Genomic DNA, 21,105 nt, shown 5'->3' with positions numbered 1-21,105 from the left:
AAATACTTCATATTTTAGCTGTCTGTGAAATTAATAAATTACAAGAAGCGACGGACTTAAATCATTTACATATTTATTTCACAAATTAACCATACATGTTAACATTCAATACACATTGGTGACAAACATAATTCATCTTTTCTTAAGATACTTTGTAGAAATGAAGACAACATTAAACCTGGCAATGAAATAGTGAGTTTTGTAATTCCTATGAAAGCACAAAATTTTGAAGAGAGATGGTCAGTCATGGCCCTAAGCCACACCAGTTGCCTCAGAGTAAGTTTATTCAAAACTAGAATTACTCCAGATTTATATCATTGTAGCTTAGGTGAGATGATGTATCTCCATAAGCCCATGACAGTACTCCTGGCTAACGTATGAAAGTTAAAACAAGACTTTTAAACTTACATAAACCACAAACACTACTACGCAGGTAGAGATAAAGATGCTTGGCCATATAATATTTCAGATGTGAACACAAACTTGGACCTGTTTAGCTTATGGTTTCAAAGACAAGTTATGGGCTTGTTTCTACTGAAAATACCAGTTCATTTACATGCAAATTAAACATAAGTCATAACTGCTTAGGACCTAACCAAAGGGCCTCTGACCTCTTTAGCTTTAGACCTAAAAGACCCTTCATATTACAACTGACATGTAACATCAGAGAATTCATGCCAACTTCCCCAGGGACCTCTGCCATCTAATGAATTAGTTAGTGCTACACATCTACATAAGGAATGGATTAAGGACACACCGTGAAGCAATTCTTTCCCAACACAACAGTGTCAGGCACTCATGCTTCTTTTTCCTACCACCATTACCTATGAGAAATCACAATGATCTCTGCCTTTTAACAATGTACAAATCTTAAATATTTATCATGGGCTCACAACTGGGAAAAAACTGAAGTGACACATTGGTATTAGCCTAACCACTCCGGTCATTTTCCCCAAGTTTTGGGTTATTAGAACTTGCCACTCCCGATTTTAAGTTTTTATCAGGCAACACAATTATGCAAAGTGAATCTTTTGATCAAAAATTACTATCCCAGATGAGCGATGGGATAGTCTTAAAATATTATTGAGTTTTTGAGGCATCCTGACCTCAGCATGAGGACACATCAAACTCAGAAAAAAGAATATGATTCAATATAATTTAATGTACTATAGGAATAGTTCTTTTATGCTTAACATCACCATGTGCCTTAAAGCAGTTTGCAAGGCAACTGACAGTAATCTGTAAATAACGGGAAGATCCTCATGAACAGGTGTGATCAAAGCAAAACTAGTTTTTGCTTAGGGTTGTTGAACTCAAGGTTTCACCTTGACATATAGGTAAATGGAAAGCTGGCACATGCATTAGAGAATTAACTTCTGATAAACATTAATTAATAATTTTCATACTTTTAGCATATTTTTCCTAATTAAGTTACCATTTACGTCAGATAGATTTAGTTCTGATTTAATTATGTCAGCTAGTGCTGATTCCTTCTCCTAAATATTACTGTTATTTTAAATACAAAAATATATACTCAAATTGAGAACATTAGCATAAAAATCTCTTCTGCTGAGAAAATGCCACAGTTAATTGAATGTATTCTACTTATTTCTGGCCATCTTGACACATAGCACACTTAACTGTCACTAACTTAAAAAAGAAAAGAGGAAAATGTAGAGACTTATTTCTAATGTGAAACAAGAATACTGCATAAAAATCTCTCTTTTTTACTAAGTATTTTTTATGAATGACACTGGAATACAGGGACAACCAAAATTATTTTAATGAATTTATAGTTACATCATTGACTTATTATGCTCCCTCTCCTTTCCCTTTAACTTCTAAAGATACAGTACAAAATATGTTTTCACGTTTATTACTTGGTAATAGAGAAAAAAATCCTGTCCAGTCTCTACTAACGCAAAACTTTCATTTTCTACCCATTATGTTGCTTTTCTTTGCAACAGCATATTTCTATTGACTTGAAAAACAAGTCATTTAATTCCATGAGTCAGTAGAATGAGGCCCATGGATGTAAGAATTTTGCAGTGATAGAAACTGTAAACACAGGATTTGAATCAGTGAGTCTCACATGTTCTGACACAACATTGTGAGAAGGGGGAATACCAGTTTAACTATAACCAAACTAAACAGCAAGTGGAAGTTAGTATTCCATTCCTTTACGTTATGAGAAAAATTGGTTTCTACATTTTCAGGTAATTTCTAGCCTACATAAAACAATAATGATTGCACTACTACAAACAAACAGAAATATGTACACTATATGAAAAAAAAAAAAATCAGTCCTAAATAAATGAATTTCAATTACAATATCTTTACAAGAATGGGTAAGGAGCTTGGAAAAAGCCTGAAATATACCTCGGTGCAGAAAGTGTGCACAAAGCCTACGCACAGATGAAATCTCACTTGAATTACCCAATTAAGTGAGCCAGAAATATGCCCAGAGTGGTTTCCATCCCTAAAGAGATGAAAAACAATGCCCTAAAATGAGTGCTGCATTTTTACCTGCAGTGACCAACAGCATAAAAACATTTAGTGTTTCAAAGAGACTCTAAAATAAATTATGGAAATTTAGTATAATGTTAACACAGCACAAGTCTCAGCAATCCCTGCCCTGTTAGTAGCTATACATTTGTACTGCCCACTGTCATTTTGCATCAAGTTTTCAATAGTAAGGCTATGAAAGCCCCCCTGCTCTTCCTGCATACAGTACCTGTCGCCCTCCAGCAACACCCCATCCTTGTACCAGCGGACACTGGGGTGGGGGAAACCAGTAACAAGACACTGAAAGCATACTGAGGCACCTACAAATGTACTATAGTCAGAAATGAGCCTCAGAAATTTGGGAGGGGTTTCTGTGATCTGGAACTCAAAGCTGCAGCTCTCAGAGTCCTCTGCCTTGAACTCAACCCGTTCCTCTTGGGATGGCTCTGCAAACACATCAAAACTAACACTGACACACTTCTTGCCTTCTACGTCCTGGTCTTCCTGAGTCGCTGCAAGCAGACGGATCGCTTTCTCTGAGTCATCTATGTGAGGCTCAAACTCAAGCTCCAGCTCTATTTCTGAATGGTCACCTGGGCTCACAGTCTTACTCAAAAGCATGTCACGCTTCCGGGGCCTGTGTGGTTCACTGCCCGTGACACTCTCACTTCTCACGTTAGCACTTGCTCCCTGCTGAACCATGACTACAAGGGAGCCTTTGCACACTGCTTCTCCCAGCCTATTCACTGCCCGACAGCGATACCAGCCACCATCAGAAGGACCTACATTTTGGACCTTCAGAGTGTGAAGTCCCTCCTTCTGACTCACAACATACTTCCCTGTGGCAGGTGTCACACAGGCGTCGCCTCTGAACCACTGCACTACTGGCACAGGAGTACCTGTTACCACACATTCAAACACTGCTTCCAAGCCTTCTATCACCTTGACATCAGCAAAGGGCACAGCAAAGCGGGGAGGCATTTCAGTTACTTGGAAATCGATTTTTACATCCTCATTCTCCTCTGTGGCCAAGCCTGCAGCTTGTTCCAACAAGGCAAGTGGAAGAACATCCAGGGAAACCACCATGCTTTTCTTATCTGGGCTAAATTCGGGACTGGTTATGATTTTGACCTGCTTCTCAAACTCCTTCACCTCATTTTCATCCAGCTCCACTTCTAGGAGGATTTCCTGTGGTGAAGGTGACCTTGAAGATGTGTTTTGCTCCAAGTCAAAGTGTATAACATGCTGATGTGTGACAGGAGGTGGCAGTGCTAGTGACCGCCCATCTTCAGACAAAACTTCCACCTGGGCGATACTTTTAGCTTCCCCAACAATGTTCACTGCATGGCACAAATACTGTCCTCCATCAGCTTTCTGCACGTTAGTGATCTCCAGGAAAAATTTGTCACCATCCTGCTCTATCTGCACTCTCTCATCCAGCTCCAACAATGATTTATTATGATACCACTTCACCCCTGGCTTGGGCACACCCACCACCTCAGCCACAAAGCTCAGCGTGCTGCCCTCATACAGCCTCCTCTTGCTCAATGCCTTGAGGAATGCAGGTGGCATCTCCCTGCCTGATGGCTCCAGGGCTTCACAGGGGGTCCTAAACACCTCAGCCTGTGGCTGATCTGGAGGCTGCTGCCTTCTCTCACAGAGGGGAAGCATGGTCAGGGCATCCATATACTCCCCAGTGGGGGTCCAGTAGCACTCTGGTGGTGTGCTGTCCCCTGATGCAGAGCAGGGTCCCTCAGAAGGTATGAAGTAGAGCTCCAAGGGTGTGTTGCATTTTGAACCCTTGGAGGGTGTGGAGTGGTGCTCAGGTGGTGTGCTGTACACTGAGCCTTCAGATGGTGTGGAGTAGTGCTCGGACGGCGTGCTGTACTCTGAGCCCTCAGATGGTGTGGAGTAGCGCTCAGGCGGCGTGTTGTACCCTGAGCCTTCAGATGGTGTGGAGTAGCGCTCGGGTGGTGTGCTGTACTCTGAGCCCTCAGATGGTGTGGAGTAGCGCTCAGGCGTGCTAAGTGGTGTGTGGTAGGATGCTGATGAAGCAGTTTCAAAGATCTCCACTGAGGAAGGAGGTGTGTAGAAGCGGTCCGAATCAGGTGACTCCTCTCCGCTCCCACTCTCCAGCTCTATAGACATTTCCGACTCAGGAGAGAAGGGCCGTACAAGTTCCTGCTGGTTGTTGTAATAGTCGTAAACTGTGTTGAAGGTAACCTCCTCCACTTCCAGTGAAGTGATGGTCTCTCGCTGCTCCTTCTGAACTGTCCCTTTGAGATCTGGAGTTTCCTGCATCCCAGTTGACCTTAAATACTTGGCTAGGCACAAGTCAGGCTCCAGCTCTGAGGCTTGAACAGCACTGGGCTCTGGACCTGCAGAAATATCCTCCAACAGTCCTTTTCCATCCAGGCTGTTCTCAGAAGCTTCCTCAGTAGGAGTCCTCTTCTTGCCCCAAGAATCCTTCCTTTGCTCCTTTTGTGCAACAGGATCATCCATTATCAAACCAAGCAGGAGTCGCCCAAAAGAGAAGCCCTTGGTTGTGTTTAGTTCCTGTTGGGTGTCCCTGACCATCTCCTCAAGAGAATCTGTGCTTTCTACCTCACAGGTGGAGCTGCTCATTCCTGTCTCAAAGACCTTTACTATCCCAGAAACTTCTTCCTCTTCAGCCTGATGTCCAGCCTGGGGTTTCTTTTCATGTGCAGCTTTTTTCAAGTCAATGATAAAGCTTTCACTTTGGGAGTCTGTAGTCTCCAGTTGTTCCCCACTCTCCCACACACGTGTTTCCTGCACTCCTCTTTGGAAATCTGCTCTCGACTCCCCCAGAAAACTGTGAGTTTGCCCTTCAAGTGAATCCTTGCCACAGACACACACTTCTGACTCATTAATTTCTTCAGCAGAAGATCCCTCTTCAGCAGATACCATGATGCTGCCACGGTTCCCATTAGAGATTTGCCAATCAGCACTTCTGACTTCTTTTGGCTGTGCTTCTTCCTGGGCACTGACCTCCTCCTGCTGCATCCCATAGCTCTGATGCAGCTCCTCACTCAGAGATATCTCTTCCACAGGCACATCGCATTGGTGCACAGCAAAAACAAGCCCAGTCACTCCTACCTTCACACTCTCCAGAGCTGTGGGGGTTTGTGCCTGTTCTGTGTCCACAGTCGCTGCAGCTGGGAAAGGCTCTGCAAACTTCTTCAGATCAAAGGTGATATTGGTCTCATCAGTCTCAGATGGCAATGGCTGCTCTTTAAAATGCACTTCTTCTAGGTGAACTTCAACTTCCTCAGTAAAATCCTGACCTGAGTTTTCTATGCCAGGAGTGAGAATTAGGTCCAAACAAGAGTTGCCTGCATCAGACTCCATTTCTTGCAGTACTTGTCCATCATTGTGCATTTCCCAGTGTGTGGCTTCCTTAGCATCAATTTTTTCTTCTTTACAAGGATGATCAACCTTGATGCCCTGCTCAATATCAACTGATCTCTCTTGCTCCTTGGCCTGTTCCTCCTGCTGCTGTTCTGTACAGAAGTCATAAAAGCCAAACTGCTCCTTTGTGGGTGTGCCTGTAATGATATTCTGCAGGTCAGGCACACTTGGCTCTTCTACAAGAGGCACATCAGGAGACATTGCCTCCCAGGCAGGGGCCTTGCTCTCCTCCACGTAAACATGACTCCCGCCTTGCACCACAGGTGACATAGGAATGAAAAATTGTGAATCCTCACACTCACTTGCCAGAGCAGACTGCTTAGAGGCATGTGTTTGCCCTTTCACTTCCATAAATGGTGACTTCAAGATGTCCCAGGATAGAGTATCTGTATGTGGTACCATCTTGTCTCCTTTAGCCTCCAGCTCCTCTGAAAAGTGACCGGAGTCCTTGGCCACCAGTTCGTGTTCTTCCTTGGACATGCTGGGGTACAGCTCAGTGGCATCAATTCCCAAGATGTGTTCCTCAGAGACAGCTTCTCCCCTGTGCTGCCTCATCTCAGACATACCACCTGTATCCCTCACACTTTCTTCTGTATAACCCATTTCTTGCCTTGCATAAACCTCCGTGATATCCAGCACCATTGTTTCCTCCATCTCTCTTTCCCTGAAGTCAGGATTTTTCTCACACTCCTCTTCTAACTGTTCACCAGGAGATGGAGACAGCCTCAGGGACCAGGGTACGCGGGCTTCCTCCTCCTTGGGGCATGTGATCTGTTCCTCTTCATCCTTACCAAGTGTGCTGACATCTTGGAGGTGCAGAACATCGTCTATGGCAGGCAATTCCTCAGCATCTCTATCCTTGCTATACAACCTGGGTGCACTGGGCTGCACTGTCAGCTCAGAGGTAGTCTGCACTGTTCCAGCCACATTCTTGGCCACACAACAATACAGCCCAGCATCCACAACAGAGACCCCTCGGATGTGTAAGCGGTACACACCATTCTTGCCTTCCTCAAACTTTAGCCTCTCACTGGCAGAGAGGCTCTGGCCATTCAGGGACCAGGCCACAGCTGGGGGAGGCTGCCCAGACACAGCACACTCCAATACCACTGCCTCCCCTTCGTGGCAGTGAATGTGTGCTGGGGCTTCTGCCACAATACGGGGTGGCTCATTTCCCACATCAAATGAAAATTTGAACTTGTGCTTTATGGTGGGAGCAGTCTGGTCTGGAGAGGGCCGCGTGGTCTCTCTCATCTCTGTGTCTTGCTCTGGTGTTGGAGTGGGGGCAGTGATTTTGATTTCCACAGGCAGTGACAGAGAGTCTGAGTCTGGAACTACACTTGGAAGTCCCTGCTCTGCTGTGAAGGCCAGGCCCACTTCCTCCTCCTCCTCCTCCTTATCTTTCTCCCCTTCTTCTTCCTCCTTCACTTCCTCCTCCTCCTTCACTTCTTCTTCCTCATTTACTTCCTCCTCCTTCTTCGCTTCTTCTTCCTCCTTCACTTCTTCCTCCTCCTCCTTCTTCATGACCTGATAGACTGGCATCCGCGGCCTCACATGGAGTGCAGCCGAGGTGCTGACTGTGCCCAGTGGGTTGAATATCACGCAGGTGACAGTGCCACCATGCTGTGGGAGCAGGGATGGAAAGGTCAGTGTAGAACAACACTCTGTGGTGTGAACAGCAGTGCCCTGGATGCGCCCCACGGGCTTGGCGTTGTTGTACCAAGTGACTGTGGGCTGTGGACGGCCATGGAAGAGGCAGGAGAAGATGCATCTGTGCCCCTCAACAGCCTCCTTGGGCTTGACCTCCTGGACAAAGAGGGGTGGGCAGGGCTCCAGGAGCCCACCTGGCATCTTCCACCTCTCCCCTACAGCCTTGGGCCTGCAGTACCCTTTTACTACTTGCACCGCAAGGGCCTCCGAGCGCTCCATCATCGCAGCCATCTCAGGTGGGCTGGGCTTCCCAGGAGGGTGCCCCTGGGGCATGGATATGAGGGATTCCTGCTTCTTTTTCAGCATTGCCCTCTTTGCCTCCCGCAGCCGCTGCAGCTTCCACCGGGTCTCCTCATCCAACAGCTCCTCAGCATGCACCACTGTGCCACTGTGCTCCTTACGACATGCCAGCCCTGGACGGTGAGGCCCCACCAGTGGCAGCCTCTGGAAACGGATGGTTCGTACCATGCTCCGGGCTGGGGAGAGGTCCCCAAGCAACTGCTCAGCATCCTGCCCCTTGTCAAAGGGTGAGCCAGTGCAGCGGAGCACCACTCGCAGCCGGTCCTCCTGCCTCTGCTGCAGCAGGCACTCCCAGCTCTCCTGCATCCACTCCGCTTTCCCTGCAAAACCCAGGCCCTGCTGCTCCCTACTGTGTGCCACCAGCAGTGAGGCAGTGGACTCAGCTGAGCCCTCACTGTTAATGGCAAATACCCTGTAGCTGCCAGCATCATGCTCCCTCACATCCCGCACCTCCAGGCTGGCATGGTGTGTGTGCTCCTCACTCTCAGTGCGGATCACCTTGCGGCAGTCCTGGTGGACCGGCCGGTTGTTGTGAAACCAGGCCATGTGGGGTGCCGGGCATGCCACCAGCTTGCACCAGAAGAGTGCAGGGTCCCCCTCCATGACAGACCTACACTTCAGGCCCTGTGTGAAGGTAGGTTTACAGTTCTGGGAGCAAGCCAGCATCGCCGCTGTCCCAGGTCCCTCAAGGCTGGCCTCGCTGTGCCGCTCTGCAAGAGAAGGAGACTGGGTTACAACACACCACACTCTGCCTACTGTCTGATTGAAAAAAATGAAATAGCAATATATTGAAATAAAAAATGGGCATGCAACAGATTTCATCACACACCCAGGAAAAAAAAAGTAATTCACTCACCATATTTGTTCGAATAAACGCAATGCCTTGCTCTGTTTTAAAGATTGACACGAAAATCGTTCGTTGTCTGTTCTTTCTTCAGACTGTGGAAATTTCTTCTTGAACAAGCAAAAATGTATTTCAAAACAACACGTTCTTCTGCGTGTATGTTTTTGCTGCCTGGAAAAGCTGTGTGTCTTTGGGTGGCAAAGAAGAAAATCTTACCTGACTTGCAGACAGTAGAATAAACGCCCTTTCTGACTCCTCTGTTTGTAGATTAAATGTTTATATAATTGAGAAAAAGTATTTTGAAAAATATTTTTAAAAAGTAAGTAATTAGCTAACATGAAATGAGAAGGCGTTTATTCGAACTAATACAGCCACTAACTTCACAGTGTTATGCACAGGGAAAAAAGCAAGCAACATGAACCACGTATGCTATCTGCAAGCCAGGGTAAGAGATGTATAATGATGAATTAATGTATGTAAAAAAAGTGCAAGGAATCAATGGGAATGTGTAGCTTTCATATATCCTAAACAACAAATGCTTTCTAGTATACTTCATCCATCCATTCGTCCATCCAGTAGTGTCCACTGAACTGTTAGGTAGCTAACTTATTTAAATATAATGATTAAGATCTGTATAACTTCCTTCTGAAGTAAACTATTCCATGCATTCAAAAGGAAATTGAACAAATAAAAGCTCTGTGAACAGCTGCAAAGCATGAAGTAAAAGTTAAGAATATGGCTGCAAAATTATAAATTTGAAGTTTTAAACATATTTTAAAACTTAAATAACTTTATAATGCAGGTAACCCTCTGCATATCAAAACAAACATGCAACATGTTCCAATATGCTTTAAAATGTGTCTTTCTTTCCCCATCAGACACTACATGTAAGCAGATAAAAGCTTTTCACGATGTTACTAATTACTGGTACTAATTATTCAGTGTATCATCATTGGTGACTGTACCTTTCACTTCCATTTCAATCTCTTCCTCTAGCTTCTCATGAATAATTTTTTCCGGAGCTAAAATAAAAAGACAAAGAATTTTGAGCTATGGTTGCTCAATCAACACTTTATATAGTAAAAATATCCAATCTCTCTTGCAAATATATAGAAATTCACACATACGTACACATAAACGCATGCCAAACAATTCAAACACTTGATAAATTCTGAGAATAGATTAATCAAATGCTTTCAAACTTTTTTGCAATGTACACTTTTCTCTAAGATTTTCTTTCTTTTTTTCAAGGTGGGAAAAAGTTTCTAACGTAACATGCCTTTATCATGCCTTAAATCTCTGAAGAGTACATTCAACAACCCACAGACTAATGAGATGCTTCTCGTACTTTACCATCTCCCAGGGAATGAATGTACTGGAATGCAATGATGCTATGCATGAGGAATTGATACTTGGAAGGAACATGCAGTTGCCAACCTGTCACTCTCAGATGGGTGCTGCACTCGGCTTGTCCTGCAGGATTAACTATTCTGCACTTGTATATACCCTTGTGGTTCTGACCAACTTTCAACAATCTTAAACTGCACAATGGCCCATCATGTTTTAAGGAACACAATGCAGACTCCTCAACTATTAGCTGATTGCACAGCCAGACCACGCAAGGTGTAGGCACACCTTTCATTACACAAGACAGTAAAACATCATCTCCTTCTTTTACAGTGGTTTCTGAAGGTAGAGTTTCAAGAAACTCTGGTGCTTCAGCATCAGTTTCTGTGATGTCCTCACATGGCACAACATCAGGATAGCAGACTCTGTTTCTTTGTTTCTCAGTTTCATATGGTCTTTGGGATGCAGATATAAACAAGCTCGATGTTTTCTTGGAAGATTCTTGCTTAACTTCAGATGCTTTAAACTGACAATCTTTGGCTGCTTTAAAACTTTTAGTATCTGATTCAAGGGTAATTTTTGTTACTGCTTTTGCTTGTGCTTCATTTGCTAGGTAAGAATAAAGTTAGGAAAAGGATTAGGTCAATGTTTTGCAGGAATAAAAAAATATACTTAGGGGGAAAACCCCAATAATTAGTACTGAAAGAATGTCCAGTATATTAGTGCTACAACAACACTATTAAACATGACCGATTACACATTTAAGAGCTCTATTCCTGCTGGGCTAATTCTAGGTACCAGTTAAGCCTGTAGGACTTTCTTGGGACCAAGACTTGGTTGGTAATGCCTAATACAAGCACATATTTTCTTTTAATGTAGAGCCTCAATTTAGAAAGTAGCAGCAGAAAACTGTGAAGTGCTTTGCATAGTTCAAGACTGAAGAAAGAAACTTCAACATGTAAGAGAAAAATCAACAGGGTCAACGGCTTCCTCACTATTCATCTGAGTTTTCTGCTCTTGATTCCTTTGAGCTCACCTGAAATACAATCACCTGTCCAGTGTGGTGATAATAAATTTTTGCATCTTCACTAGTGGCAACACTACTAACATTTTAATACACTGATGGTCAGGAAGAAGTGTAAGGAGTCTTAGCAAAAATAAATATATCTCAAGGAGAGTGGAAGTAGAATACAATTCATTAATGCAGTAACACAACACTTGCACCCATTAATCCTTTCAAGTACATTGACCCCTATCACTAACCTTGGAATTATAACTTTGGATTTACTGGAAACAAGTTGGACGCACAGAATTTGAAATGACCAGGTATCTAGTCTAACATTGCTTATCTGACATTATAATCTCCCTTAAACTCCAGGAATTCTCAAAATATAAGAATTCCTATCAGCCTGTTTTGCTTTACATCTCACTGCATATCATGAAAGATATGAGGAATAAAAAGCTCCAGACATCTGTGACTTGCTGGGAAGAAGCATGAAGTTACAATACCAGCTTCCTGGTACTGCACGTGTCACTTACGAATAGAGCTGTAAATGTGGAGGAAAAACCCGAAAGCATTCTTACTAGAGCTTAGTATTACTGACAATAAAGGAAATATAAGTGATCTGTAGGCAGTGATAATGAAGTTGCAAAAGGTAAGTCATAATGTTAAAAGTCAGATAACCACCTTTGACTGTTAGTATTGCAGCAGTTGTTGTCCCTCCGTAATCATTATATACAGTACAACTGTACAGTCCTTGATCTGTCAGCTGAGTATTTAGGACTGTGAGCAGTAGGACACTTCCATTTTGTGATATCTTCAGTTTTTCAGACAATTCTATCCTTTCACCTTCATGGGCCCAAAGATACTCAGAGAACTCATTTTCTAAGGCACATACGAACTGAGCAGTGTCACCACATTTCACAGTTAAGTCTCTGAGAGGCAAGAGAATCTTTGGAGGGACACCCTTCATTTCCTGAGCAGAGGTCATAGAGATCCTGGTGCTCTGAGATGTTTTGGAAAGGATTGTTGTGTGCGTGGCTTCCATTTCTTCAACTGATGTAGCCTTCATGGTCAAATTTTCTGATATGTGCTCAAAAACCTGTACACCCAATTCCTGTGATGGTTGTTGCATTGATTTAAATTCTTTTTGATAAGTTTTAATGTTCTTCTTTGTGAGAGGAGCAACATGAAGTTCTGATATAGCCTGTGACCGGATAGACTCTTTTACATCTTTCCCAGAACTTTGCCTATCTAGGGCTTGCACTGTGTAATCAAGTAACAAAAATAACAACATTAGTATCTAAAGAACTTTACTGGGTCCTGTTCTGAACAAAACCAAACAGCATGGAGGATGAAAATGAATGATCTTCATTTGAATACTCAGCATGCCAGATGCACTACTCTCTTGACACAAAGATTATCCATTCGCATATATGAATGACAAGTGATGCCTAAGCTAGTTTATACATGCAGTTGATACACAAATGACCATGTCTCTTTTTTCACCAAAGTTGACCATTTTAGCATTGGAAACTTCTTATGGAAATGTTTAAGGAGGTATTTTCTTCCCCGCCCCCTACAGGATAGTACAAAATACCTCAGTCAATGCTATACAGATCACTAAATTACTTGTTTTAAAAATTAGAATGCCTTCAGTAAAGCAATCCTAATCTTTTGACTTGTATCAAAATACAAATCTGCAAATTTCTGAACGTTACAGCTTGAACAGAAGAAACGAGAGTGGCTGGGTTACAGACAGTAGGTGCTAACATTAGCTGGTAAAGAAAAGGTGTGAAACAAGAACATTAGTAACAGCGTAAAAGTATGGTATACAACAAACTGAATCCCTTTGAAGTAAAAATGGGGTTTTACCTTCTGCAGTCACTGTAAGTGTAGCTGTACAAGTTGTTTCTCCAGCACTATTTCTTGCCTTGCAAGAGTATTGGCCAGCATGCTTTAAGAAAGCATCTACTATAATCATTATAGCTGTGCCTGTAGACTCATCAAAGTAGAAAACTAAGTCTTTTGTTGGCAACATGAGTTGTTGGTTATGAAACCACTGGATTTTTGGTTTGGGCATGCCAGTGACTCTAGCTTGAAATCTGACTGATTCCCCACTGCGTACCCTGCAGCTTGAAATAGGCTGGATAAAGGTGGGCCTTTGGCCAAAAGACTTCTCCTTAAATGAAACAGATGAAGAAACATGCCAATGGGACTCTGATGTAACTTCTTCAACCTTTTTAAATCCTGAAAAGAAGCACGCCATCTTTTAATTTCTTACCCTACACTACAAGAAATTTTCTCTCTCATCAAGATTTTTTTTTCTAACTTCCAACTTAACAGCATGACTCTAATTCATCATTTATAAAATCTGTTGCAAAAAACCAAAAAAAAACCCAAAAAAACAAAACAAAAGATTAGATTTATGGTTAAATAATATTAAGGAAAATATAGAACTTAAATAGAAAATTCTGCAGACAGTATTTCTGCTCTTAAACTTTGGTCAACGTTTCATCAATTCATATGAATGTAAACCATTTCTTTTCAGCTGCCCCCATACCTGGTACACATCTTATTTAACGTGTTCTCCAACACTATCAAAGTAATTCATTTTATATAAAAGCTCTTAATAGATTCTCCTCACAGTCAAATCAAAGAATGTGTAAGCAAATCACTTCTATCAGAAAGAAGGTTTCTATTATCTTTAGTGCATGACAGATTCTAATACTGGAGAGAATGAAAAGGTGATGTGCACTGAACATCAAAAAATTGTGAAATAACTTTTCCTATGCACGACATATTTTGAAGACATAAATGTATGTTGTGGACATTGTAAATGGTAGCAATTAACTGAGTTAAAAGACAACATGACAGACAACGACTCACATATGATTAGCAGTGTATATATAAGATTAGTATTGGAACATGACCGAAACAAGACATCGTCTTTAATTGCACACTGTACCTTCTAACTTCAAGGTAGCAGTGCTTGTCACTTGGCCTACAGAATTACTAGCCACAAAAGTATAGATTCCTTCATCCTCTGGATAAGCTTCAGCAATCTCCAGCTGGTAAGTGTCTTCAAACTGTGTCATTCTAAAGAAACGTGACGGCTTGATCTCTCTCTCTTTGCTGTACCAAGAGACTTTCAGATCTATTCAAGCAACAGAAAGAAGAAAAATAAAACTGTGTGAGTCATGATATTAGACTAGTAAGTAAATACTATTTTTTATTTATATGTCAGAAATCTTAATCTTAAGTATCTTTTTAAAGTTTAAATGTGCTTTGTATTACTCTGGTAATGTATGATCAGTGGAAAGTGGCCTACTTATTGCTTAAAGTTTTGATTTCTGCACTGGAAATATCTGTATGGGAAAACATATTCTGGTGCTGCTATATTTAGTAAAAATAAGTTTTCCTTTCCCCTCTTAATGTATAAACTTAAAAATATTTTGCTACTACTAAAATGAAATAAAGTCTAATTTTTAAAAAGGGATTCTGCTACAATTGATTAAACAGGCTATAAAAATCACTAGGTTGAGATGAACAGTTCAAAGAAATGAAAATGGAATATTATTTTGCTAAGCACAGTATCTTGCCTTTTTTTGTTGGAAATATTGTAAGGTTTACACCTCGTATTTCTCAAAAAAGATCCTGTCTTCGTACCTTTGTAAAATTCTTATAGAAAATGTTGCATTATTTGACCGATATAGATTCTTGTAGACTTGGGAAAGAAGAGGACTGAAGCAGACTTTAACCTTGCCTCTCCACCTGGCACTATATTACATCAGTAATCAAATGTTTTCACACAAACAGTGTGCTATCACTGTCATAAGAAAAAAGAGACAGTGTTTTCAACAGCCAGCTTATAGTATGTATCATTAAACAACTGTATTTGCAATCATGTATTACCTAACCTAACAGAAATGTTTTTCACAACACAAGTGAGAGATATGCAAATCCATCTGGATAAAGTATTCAATAAAGAAAATCTCAATAGGAAAAATTTCTTCTCCAAAACGATTGTCAAGCACTGGAACAGGCTGTCCAGGGAAGAAGTTGAGTCACCATTCCTAGAGATATTTAAAAGACCTGTAGGTGTGCCACTTAGGGACATGGTTTAGTGGTGGACTTGGCAGCACTAGGGTAACAGTTGGACTACATGATCTTAAAGGTCTTGTCCAACCTCAATGATTCTATGATTCCATGAAAGGGGACCTAGATGAAAGGATCCTTGTGCTCTATGCTGTAAATGCAGCTTCCACATATACATAAATGCAGTTCTTGTAAACAGAGTTACACTAGCATGCACAGAGGGCAGGCCAGTCTTTCCAACATACATTTTCTGAGTTTTAGCACCACTTCCAAAACAGAATCAGATTTGTTGTATAGCTTTAAAAAAAAAAACAGGGAGTTTGATTTCAAGTTATGGAAGTGCAAATTACATATTTTTGCATATATATGTATATTACCAATTTTATGTGGACTTTTACACAGCTACCACACAGGATTATTGATACATTTGGAGATTTATCTTTAAATAACTGTAAATTTATTGGGATTAGAACTGGATCTTATTCTGCAGTTTACTATGTGAATATTTTATTACTAGTCATACTTAATGCCATTTATTGAAGTGAAGAAATGTAGACATGTGGTTTTGTGTTAACTTGGAAAGAATTATTTTAACTGTAAAATTATAGTCTATGTAACAAAATAGCAAATTTATTCAAGGAAAATGTATACTTAAGACAATGAGAGAACACTTTTTAGGCTAGGAAAAAGAATGCAATGGCAGTTTACTGTTTGCAGCACTCAGGAATATTAGGATAAAGACTGAGGCACTGAGAGTTTCAGTTGTTAATTGACGTGACACTGTGTGTCATCAGAAACTTCATCACATTCATTTAACATGATAATGCTTTTCCACCATGATACTCTGTGTTTGAAACACTGCATTTTACTGACACAGTTTCCCAACATCAGTTTGCATTCAAAAAGCTGAGAAGCTTCCCAAGACAAATTGTTTGAAACAGGTCGTCTTTTTAGAAATGCTTAATCTTTATGACAGCTTTTAACTTCCATGCTTGATGCCATCTTTGACAAATGACTTGCTTAAATAGCTGTCTGTGAATAACATAGCATGTATCAACAGTGTATATCAAACAACTGTACTTCTGTGGAAAGACTGATACCAGCACATATACATGTATTTCTTTTAAGTTCAAGATGAAAAATTCTGAGATGAAAGGATGTAGAGGTTTTCATTAAACCCACCTGTCCCTGTAACTCTGCACTGAAAACTAGCAGACTGTCCCTCAGATGTAACAGCATCACGTAGAGGTATTATGACAGCAGGTGGATACACTGGCACTTCTAGCTCAGGAGAAACAACTTCTGGGACTAAAGAATAAGAAAAAAAGTAATTTTTAAAGATTAAGATCACACACATGCTGACAATCTCATTTCACAGATACTGTTATGAGTATGGGAAACTCACTTTCCACTGAAAGTGAAGCCGAAGTTGTAGCAACTCCATAGTCATTTTTTGCTTCACAGGTGTATACTGCTGCATCTTCAGGGAAAGTTTCAATCAGCAATAGAGTATATTCTTGTGCATCATGAAGAAATTTGCACTTGAAACCTGGAGAGAGCTGTTGATCATCTTTGTACCAGGAAATTTTGGGCTGGGGTTTGCCTGATATCATAGCACAGAAGCGGGCAGGTTTGCCAGATTCCACAGTGGTTGGCTCTAGCTCCTGAATTATCCGGGGTGGCTCTGGAGCTGCAAATTGGGGCAGGAAGAAGGAGAGAGAGAAATCTCATTATTGATATTTATCAAGACTTAAACAAATATTACCAAGGATTTATTTATTTATTTACTTCATTACTCCCAATATTGCATGCCTATGAAAATCTGCCCTTTTCCTTAAGACAGGGGGAATGATCTAGCAGCAAGTGCCTTAATAAAATCAGCTGTGTTGGCATAAGTATTTTCTGGCAAAACGTGTCCAAGAATTGATAGGTTATCCCTCTGGCAAGGCATATTTGTCCAAATGGACAAATTAGTTTTACTTGGACCTGAGAATTTCCTGGTCTAAATAAATGTAGGGGTGAAAAGAACTGCTATAGCATTTTCATATAGCTAGCTATTTCAGTACAGCAACAAACATCCATGTACATGAGGATTTTGCTAATGTTCCAGACATAAGATTCTCTTTGGATATTTTTTTTAATTATTATTTTTATTTATTTATTTATTTACTTTCAGAATTAGAATAAAGAAATCAGGAAAAGAGAGGGCAATAAATACAATCAAAACATTGTTTGTGGGTACACATACCATTCACATAGAGAACAACAGAACTCCTATTCCGTCCTGCAACAAAAGTATATTCTCCAGCATCAGAGTAAGTGGTTTCAAAGATGGTCATTCGATGAACTCTCCTTTCCACCACATAACTGTATCTTTCCTCATACTGGAAGTTGATCTCAATACCATCCTTGTACCACTGTGGTTCAATGTCATCTTCATTGACTTCAAATTCAATTTCAGCTCTTTGTCTCTCAATGACCTTTGAATAAGTAGAATAAATGTAAGAAATAGCTGCCTTTTTTGACAGATAGTCGCACATTTCAGTTTCCTAGAAAAAGGCCCTGACCTTATGATTACAGATTTTTGTGTTAGGACTCTTGCTGGCTAGATACCGTTGCTTTTCCTTTGCATTATTCTTTGCATGACAAAGTTATAAAATATTTATTCTTCTGTATAGGACATACCTGAATATCTTTACGGATGCTTCTGATACGAATGTCACGACCTTCCACTATCAAATTGGCACTGGATGTGTTCCCACCTGCTACTACAGTGTACTGACCAGCATCAGACATTCTTGTGGAAGGAATGATGAGACGATGGACATATTTTTCTCTCTGAATTTTCATCCTAAGGACATCAGAAAATAAAATAAGCAAGTTATTTCCTGGAGGAAAATACATAACAAAAGACAATATGGTGTAGAAGCCATCATTTACCTGTCACCAATCTGGAGTTCTTGCCCATCCTTCATCCACTGGACCTGAATGTCAGGTTCTGAAATTTCACATTCAAAGATAGCCCTCTTCTTCTCCACAACCTTGATGTCTTTAATATGCTTCCTAAATTCAATGTGACGAGCTAGGGAAAAAAAAGCAGTATGAGTGACATGCTGCTATTTAAGCCACCAGAACTCACTAAATATACAAACCAAGAGGGCAAATACCTTCCACATATAAAGTGGCTGATGAAGCTGCTTTTCCAGCAACAAAAGTATATTCTGCAGCATCACCAAAATGCACATTCCTTATGGAGAGTGAGTGTGTGAGCTTCTTTGTTCGTATCTGGCACTTATCGGTCGATTTTATTTCCACCCCATTCTTTAACCATTTATATGAGATACCTTCATAGTTAACAGTAACTTCAAATGTTATCGTATCTTTCTCTTCAGCGTTGATGTCTTTTAGCATGGAGGTAATTAGGATGGCTAAAAGAGAAGAAATGGACATGATCTGGGTTCTTTTGTTCTTTTTTGCTTTATTTTAAACACAGTAACTGGATCACAGATGTCTAAAATTCTTTAAGAAGATTCTGATTTTTAGTAATATTAAAAGGAAGTCTCTGTCCAGAATCAATATTACAGTTAAATTTCCCAAAACTTCTGAATGACATAGGAATCGAAATTCTGTCTCCTATGGTGACTTGGTGTTTAGGCATGTTGGCCTAAACAGAAGAATCCAGGATCTGACTTTCAAGTCCACAGCTTCTAGCTCTCATTTTAAAATGTAATTAAGGTTGTTTAGGGTTATTTGAAAATACCTCTACAACAGTGCTGGTTTTGTCTGAATTGCACAAAGTGCATATATTAACATAAATTCTATTATTAGTAATTGTAAAATAGTCTGGTTAACTTCATTTTTACGTACGTTTTACAGTCAGAGTTGCACTGACTCTGTCATTTCCACAGACAAATGTATATTCTGCAGAATCTTCACTGCTTGTGTTCATGATATTGAGCTGATGGAGTTTCCCTTGGACCACTATTTTGAACTTTTCACTCATTTCAATCTCCACACCATTTTTCAACCAGACAGCAGGCACATTGAAATGAGAAACTTCACATTGAAAAGAGGCAGTTTTGGTCTCAGGGATTTCAATATTTTTCATGGTCTTTGTGATGTGTATGGCTAAGAGAGGAAAAAATAAAGACAAAAGAAAAGAAAGGATTTTTCAGAAGTCAATATGTGTGGAAGACTGCAAAAAACCAAGGGTAAAAGGCTATGAAGTGTCAGGTCAAGTTGTTCAATATAAGCTGGTGTAGCAATTTATATAATTACTTTCTTACAAACTGACAATACTTACTTTCCACAAACAGTTTTGCTTTACACTCAATTTGCCCAACAAGAGCTGTGTATTCCCCAGCGTCAGCAGGAGATATGTTATGCAGCATAAGCTTGTGAACTTTCCTTTGAGAGATCATCTTGTATTTTTCACTTTGTTTAAGCTCAACGTTTTTGTGGAACCATCGAACTGGTACAGTATCATGGGATACACTCAGTTCAAAGGAGACAACAGCATTTTCCAAAGCAGTCACATCCTTTGGCTTTTTGATAATCTTGACAGCTTGAGGAAAGAAATTAGCAAGATTCAGCAGTGTGTTTGATTTGAATTTCAAACCGCACATTGAAGCAAATATTCAAACCAGATAAACTTACTTTCCACATGAAGTCTGGCATTTGCTCCTATCTTTCCAAGTTTAAAACTATAAACAGACTCATCAGTGACAACACAGTTTTTGATTTTCAGTGTGTGAACAGTTCCTTTCACGGTAATTTCATATTTGTCATTTGATTCAAGTTCAACACCATTTTTGATCCACAGAGCTCCTTTTACATCAGGGTGGGTCAGTTCTACACTGAAAACTGCCTCCTGTGTTTCTGTCACCGTCAAGTTCTTTAGTGTCTTCTTTATCTTAACAGCTACAAGAAAACCCAAACAAAACAACTTGGCAAAACAGACCAAAATTAAAAATTATAGTAAATATAATAATCTTAATAAAACTGAATCATGGTGCTTCATTTTAAAATCTAGTATCTATACATTGATTTACACAGTCTCTACCAAAGTGATGTTTGGAACATAAAAAAAGAACATTTACTTGCAGCATCCATGAGAAACTATGGGGTTTTTATTTGATACGTTTACTACACAACTAGCAAAGAGTGAATTTCTACCTGCTAGCCAGTACCTTACATAAAATGTGTTTTTATTAAAATATCATGCTAAATTCCAAATCCAGAGACTCCAAAATACAGTAAGCTTGCTACTTAAGAAAGCACATAATAATATAAAAATACTCCCAAAAAATGAAGCAAAATATGATTGTATCTTAGGCCTGATCCAAGACACAGTGAATGATGCTGGACTGAGTCTTAAAGACATTGGTTATAAAAAATACTGACCTTCGACCTTCAGTTTGGCAGATGTTTTTGAGCTTGCTATTTCATAGCTATATTCACCCATATCATCCAGTTTTGTGACAGGGATATTGAGCCTTCTCTTTACACCATCAGATTCAGCACGGTACTGATCTGTCATAGGTAATGGTCTACCATTTTTTAGCCACTGACCATCTGATTCAGGATTTGCCACCTCACATTCAAAAACAGCTGCCTGGGACTCAGCCACAGTCAGGTCAGTGAGAGGCTTTGAAATGGCACCACCTGTTGGGAAGCAAGAGCACGTGTTTTTGTTGTGGTTCAACTTTACCCCATATGGAAATGCAACCCTACGAAAAGTACATGCTGGAATTCTTTGCTCTGATTTGGAGCATGCCTATAGACATTCTGAGTTCTGTGAAAAATCAAGACCAGAATGTGACCTGAACATCACAAAAAGATGTTTCTTAATTCTATCCTAGTCATTCTCATT

The 21,105-nt window shown here is 40.5% G+C and overlaps 2 protein-coding genes across 39 annotated transcripts in view; both read right to left on the bottom strand.

Annotated features, from left to right (window-relative positions):
* Positions 1-21,105, bottom strand: part of LOC308068900 (titin-like) — a 240,935-nt gene that overhangs the window by 190,654 nt on the left and 29,176 nt on the right. For all 38 annotated transcript variants that reach the window (XM_080400329.1, XM_080400320.1, XM_080400321.1 and 35 more), the window contains 12 exons: positions 20,637-20,897; positions 19,890-20,153; positions 19,537-19,797; positions 19,101-19,361; positions 18,401-18,661; positions 18,174-18,315; positions 17,919-18,084; positions 17,482-17,713; positions 16,639-16,923; positions 16,416-16,541; positions 14,104-14,292; positions 9,754-9,810 (listed from right to left, as the gene is read on the bottom strand). In XM_080400329.1, coding sequence (XP_080256455.1) covers positions 9,754-9,810; positions 14,104-14,292; positions 16,416-16,541; positions 16,639-16,923; positions 17,482-17,713; positions 17,919-18,084; positions 18,174-18,315; positions 18,401-18,661; positions 19,101-19,361; positions 19,537-19,797; positions 19,890-20,153; positions 20,637-20,897 — 2,505 coding nt within the window. The remainder of the gene's footprint in view (positions 1-9,753; positions 9,811-14,103; positions 14,293-16,415; positions 16,542-16,638; positions 16,924-17,481; positions 17,714-17,918; positions 18,085-18,173; positions 18,316-18,400; positions 18,662-19,100; positions 19,362-19,536; positions 19,798-19,889; positions 20,154-20,636; positions 20,898-21,105) is intronic.
* LOC308068901 (uncharacterized protein) lies at positions 57-9,718 on the bottom strand. Its single transcript, XM_080400358.1, has 2 exons — positions 8,801-9,718; positions 57-8,654 (listed from the first exon to the last, which is right to left on the bottom strand). The coding sequence occupies exon 2, from the start codon at positions 8,608-8,610 to the stop codon at positions 2,593-2,595; it is 6,018 nt and encodes a 2,005-aa protein (XP_080256484.1). The 5' UTR covers positions 8,611-8,654; positions 8,801-9,718; the 3' UTR covers positions 57-2,592.

This window comes from Falco punctatus (genome assembly GCF_963210335.1).
Source record: "Falco punctatus genome assembly, chromosome: 8".
Taxonomy (NCBI): domain Eukaryota; kingdom Metazoa; phylum Chordata; class Aves; order Falconiformes; family Falconidae; genus Falco; species Falco punctatus.
The sequence above is the reverse complement of the archived record's forward strand: the minus strand, read 5'-3'. Positions and strand labels throughout refer to the sequence as shown.

What these genes read in the sequence shown, in the direction of transcription:
- LOC308068901 (XM_080400358.1), bottom strand. Translation starts at nt 8,610, where the DNA reads ATGCTGGCTTGCTCCCAGAACTGTAAACCTACCTTCACACAGGGCCTG.